At 24.0% G+C, this 5,362-nt stretch overlaps 1 protein-coding gene across 1 annotated transcript; it reads left to right on the top strand.

The window, feature by feature from the left end:
* Nucleotides 1–1,833: 1,833 nt before the first annotated feature.
* Nucleotides 1,834–5,172, top strand: LOC105625989 (acyl-CoA Delta(11) desaturase). The gene is made up of 5 exons (XM_012207296.1): nt 1,834–2,008; nt 2,406–2,536; nt 3,123–3,328; nt 3,743–3,928; nt 4,863–5,172. Exons 1-5 carry the CDS (start codon nt 1,834–1,836, stop codon nt 5,170–5,172), a joined length of 1,008 nt encoding a protein of 335 aa, XP_012062686.1.
* The last annotated feature ends 190 nt before the right edge of the window (nt 5,173–5,362 follow it).

Here is a 5,362-nt window from a genome sequence, read left to right as displayed (position 1 = left end):
AATAAAATAATATATAGTATATATATATTATATATATATTATATATATATTATAAGTTCATATTAGGTGTTAAGTAAAAAGAAATACCATTTATTTTTCCATTCAATTTCATGCAAAAATAATGGATTTCTTTTTACTACATCTAATATATAGGATATAGATAATTCACTGTAAATTATTTAGGCATAAGAAGATCTAGTTTTGACTGTTATAGACTTGAATATACTTATACTTAGTATTTGATTTATCATAGCTTTAATGATAACAATAACAAAACATTGAAATAAAAAAAATTTTCCTTGTAAGATAGCATGAATATCGGATTATAAAGATGAAATCACATGGTGCTCGATTTCTTGAATGATAAGTATGCACTGCTATGCTTGCTTTGATGCATATCTGACGTTTGATAAATAACTACAAAATTAGCAATTATTTCTTTTGATTGGTGCATGCAAGGAAATAAACTATGAAATAATAAATATAAAAATCGTGTATATGCAGCATGCAGCGCTCAATGTATGAACGAATTCTAGCATACATCAGAGCAAGCATGGTTATATGCATTATTTGCAAGAAATCGAGCATCGTGTGGTTCCATTTTAATATACGAGCAGCTACTAGTTATAATTTTAAAAACTAATAATAAGTTAACAATTTTTAATTTAACAATTTTTTTAATTGTTAAATTGTCAATTAATAATGTCAATTAAGCATGATAACCAGTGATAATTATCATGATGACAACCAGTGATAATTATCATTTTTTTAAATGTTAATTTAACAATTTTTTTTAAATTATAAACCTCAAAAAATAAGCTGCTTTCAATTAACTTATAATATGTTTTTTACTAACTGTGGCCATATTTTTTAGAAGACATGTAAATCCTGTAGATATGTGATTATATTGTATAGATACATAATCTATATTTTATGGATTTTGTCGAGCGTAATGAAACACAATATTTCACAATGCATGAAAAATAAAAAGTAAAAAAACAAGAAATTTTTGTAATGCTAAGTTTAAGAAACTCTTTCACGTTATAAGTGCGCGCAATTGATAGACTCATCGAAGTTCAATATACAGGAAATGACAAGGAAAAAGCAACTTATTTGTGTTGGTAATGAAATTCTGAACAGGGTCGAAAGGTTAGTCAGAATATTCTTGATATAATTTTCGTCATGTAGTTCTTTTCTGATCTTTCAGAAGTGCGTTTCAATGCGGTATTGAAAAGTAAGTAATACATCTATCTTTTAGATGAGGAATGTATGTCGATACTTCTTGTATATTTCTTTTCATTTGTAATTATCTTTTAACTTTTCTTCTTTTTTTCTCGTTCTTTAATCAAAAAAAGACATTTAACAATCTTTTATTTCGTTTCTTGAGATAGTTTCTAAATCGCTGCATTATTTCTAAATATATTATAATCAAATTATATAAATTAACAAATTATATAAATAATTATAACTCTATAACTATAACTATTATATAACTATTTAAATTAATTTATAACTTGCCGTTACATTGGGAATAAAATTATTTAAGACGTTTCGTATTTTTATAAAGTCCTAATTCTCTGATTATTGTTCGTAATTAATTAATCTTATACTTATTTTATTTTTTGCTATTGTAATATTTTTTAACAAAGTATTATAATTATCAATTATATTTTTTCTATTTTTTGCTATTGTAATATTTTTTAACAAAGTATTATAATTATCAATTATATTTTTTCGGCGCTATCCAACAATAACTGATTCTTTGTAAAAGATATTAATTTTGATATTAATTTTAGATATTAATTTTTTTATATCAATAGTCATAATATCGACATGAGGGAATCTACGGAACAAAATAATAACAATAGCATCAGCGGAAACAATAATGAAATAAAGAAACGTTCCATGAAATGGATTGTCATTCTATTTTATACCTATCTCCATATTTTTGGATTTGTTGGATTATACTTTTTATTCATCAAGGCAAAATGGATGACAGTATTTTACTGTAAGTATCGTAAATTATTACATAGAACTACAAATGATAGACATAGAATTAATAAATTCTTTATGTAATTAGCTCATTTTGTAATAAAGACAAAAATGAGAATTTTATTTTACAGAAAAATATTTACATTAAATTGTAATTGTCACAATGTATCCTGTGAAATATAAATTTTAAATATGTATTTTCCATAAATAAAAGTTATCTACCAATGCATTTTTAGCTGATATTTATAATCTCTCTTAAGATGTTATAAACTAAAGCTGTATAGCATTTTAAGATATTACTTAAGGCGATCTTGAAATAAGGACTGACTGTGAATATCGGTCTTTATAATAATATGTTTACCATTTTTTTTTTTTGATAGTCATTTAATAATCTCCTGTTTTGCTGATTTTAGTTTTATTTCTCGTCACAATTAGTTTCATTGGATTGACAGCGGGAGCTCACAGACTATATGCACATCAAACATATGTTGCCTCATCACAAATCAGATTCTTTATAATGCTTGCACACACTATCGCAGGCGTGGTAAGTAAAAGATTTATGTAATATTAAATATTTAATATTATTCAATTATTCAACTATTTATTTGAATAGTTCAATAAATGTCAATAAGTGTTGATTAAAATACAATTAATTAAAATACAATTATGTTTGTAATAATAAGATAAAATTTAGAATAAAATAAATTTCCTTTTCGGTAGTATGTTACTATTAATATTTTCTTTTATACTTTTTTTGGCTATTAAGTTCGTCTATTATCTATAGTCTTAGCACATTGAACATTTTTACTGTGTGCTATATCATTCTTTTAAAAAATGTAATTTTGAAAAATTTTGCAAAATTTTTATTAGTTTTATTTAATATAATATATTTAGTATAAATATATTTTTAATGAAGCTAAATTGGCTAGCTATTATTATCACTTCTACATTGCATGACGTTGCTTTGTAAAGATCCAAGTCATGTTTGTCATCATACTCGGGATATTATGTAATATGTAGCGGGCATGTTAATTAACTATAATAATTATAAAGTCAATCTGAAAATATGCAGTTATATAAAAAAATAAAAATGTAAATTATAAAAATAATCAGATTTTATTTGTATTTAGGGTTCGATGTATAACTGGGTATTTTGGCATAAGATGCATCATAAATATTACGGTACCAAGAGAGATCCGTACAATCATAACAGAGGCTTCTTTTATTCTCATGTGGTCAGTAATCTCTTGTCAGTACCTTCTGATATAAAAACATATGAGAAAGACATTGATATGCGCGATGTAGACATGGACGGATACGTTTGGACCCAACGAAAGTATGTCTCTTTAATTATTATAATTTAAACATATATAAAAAATATCTTATTTTTTCTTGTGCATTCAACTCTTTCTGTATATGAAAAATTATAAAAGAACGGATTTTTTTCTAATTTTTTATTATTACCTACTTTATCAATTTATTTTTTAATTTTTTTTTGCTATACTTTTTTACCTTTTTACTTATTCGACTCTCTAATTATATAAATTTTTTATTAACTTCAACAATTTCCTATTTTTTATTTTATTTTTATTTGATATTTAAAGATTCTATTCCAGAATATGAAATAAATTACTTTAACTTTCTCTAATTCTAATATACAAAAATAATTATAACGATAACAATATAAAATACAATATATAAAATAATTAAAATAATATATATAATATATATAAAATAATATATTACGTAGGTTCTACTGGATACTCTTCATCGTACTCGGATTTGTGTTGCCTATTCACGCAGCTGTAGTATATTGGGATGAATCATATACAAATTCGTTTTTAATTATTGGCGCAGCGCGATTATTAATAACAACAAATATTTCTTGGCTAATAAATAGCGCCTTGCTGATTTGGGGCCTGAAGAAAGGGAGCAAGTTAATATCTGTTTTTGATATTCTCTCTCGCTTTTTTGCAAATTATTCTTCGAACTGGCGAAGAATCATGATACCGTTCTTATAGATAAGGATGATATACGTTATAAATAACATTTAACAGAATTTGAGAATATTTTGTCATAAACTCTAAAAAATTACACAAATAAAAAAATAATGTGTTTCCTCTCTCTTTAAGCTTAAATCATTATTGATTTTCTGGATGAAATTAAAATGTTCCATAATAAAAGTTGAAAAATATATAATAATTTTCATAAAAATTTTTAATTTTCTTATAAATTTTCAATTATATACTTATTAACTTAAAGTATTAATAAAATTCTATTATTATTATTAAGGTTAGAATCTTATCTCGGTAAAAAATTTGTATGAATATGTATGAATATGTATAAATATGTATAAACATACATAAACACATATGCATAAATATTTATAAACATGTATAATTATATGTGAAATATGTTCATATATATACATAATTTTATAATTATACATAATTTTTTTTACATTTCTTCAAACTTAATTTTTTATAAAATAAATAGTGCGAAAATTACCTTTTTAATTATTTTTAATGTTTTCACGTTACTATTATTATTTCTATTGTTCTAAAAAATAATTTTACAAAAGAAAAAAGGATTTGAATATGTATAGATTTTATATATAACTATACATGTTTATGAATATTTATGCGTGTTTATGTATGTTTGTACATATTTACACATATTCATGCAAAATTTTTTACCGAGATATATTAAGTATTATAAAATTCTCGTATTAATTAGACTTCGATATATAACTATTTTTCTTTCTTCTTTTAACGGTGTACTGTATCTTCTTCATACGTATAATAGCGTAATCTTTGCATTGTCTATTGAGTTTATTTTCAATAATCTAACTTGTAGAATTGATGTTTTAGATTTCCAGTCGATGACAATTCTGTCTTTTTCCTGTCGAAGTCTTATTGGTTAAATTATCACTATATGCTACCATGGGACTGGAAAAGCGAAGAATTCGGTTCTTATGAAAGAGGACTTATCTCATTTATTCTCAAAATGTGGTACGAACTCGGTTTTATCAATCAGCTGAAGACTACTACCTGCGATGATATACGAGAAGCTCTTTACAAAGTGGTCTCATCGGAGATGACACTAGATGAAGCTTTGGCGGAAGTAAAACAGAATGCAGAAGAAAACGCTTATAGAGAAATGCTGAAATATCATCATTAAAAAAATTAATTTATAAGAAAATAAATTAATGTATGTAATTTAATATATTATATATACAGGGTGTCTCGAAATTCGCAAATTGGAATATCATAGTAAGAAAGTTTTCAAAAAATTCAATAAAAAAATTGTTTGTGAAGTTTTATTTTAAGCAATAGTTTGTGAAATAATAAAAATTTGTAGTAATATGATC

This window comes from Atta cephalotes, assembly GCF_000143395.1.
Source record: "Atta cephalotes unplaced genomic scaffold scaffold00004, whole genome shotgun sequence".
Classification (NCBI taxonomy): domain Eukaryota; kingdom Metazoa; phylum Arthropoda; class Insecta; order Hymenoptera; family Formicidae; genus Atta; species Atta cephalotes.
The sequence above is the reverse complement of the archived record's forward strand: the minus strand, read 5'-3'. Positions and strand labels throughout refer to the sequence as shown.

Bases quoted from the DNA above. Each gene is read 5' to 3' on its own strand.
- LOC105625989 (XM_012207296.1), top strand. From the start codon at position 1,834: ATGAGGGAATCTACGGAACAAAATAATAACAATAGCATCAGCGGAAAC. The intron at 2,009-2,405 runs GTAAGTATCGTA...TGCTGATTTTAG, and splicing joins ATGGATGACAGTATTTTACT to TTTTATTTCTCGTCACAATT. The intron at 2,537-3,122 runs GTAAGTAAAAGA...ATTTGTATTTAG, and splicing joins CACACACTATCGCAGGCGTG to GGTTCGATGTATAACTGGGT.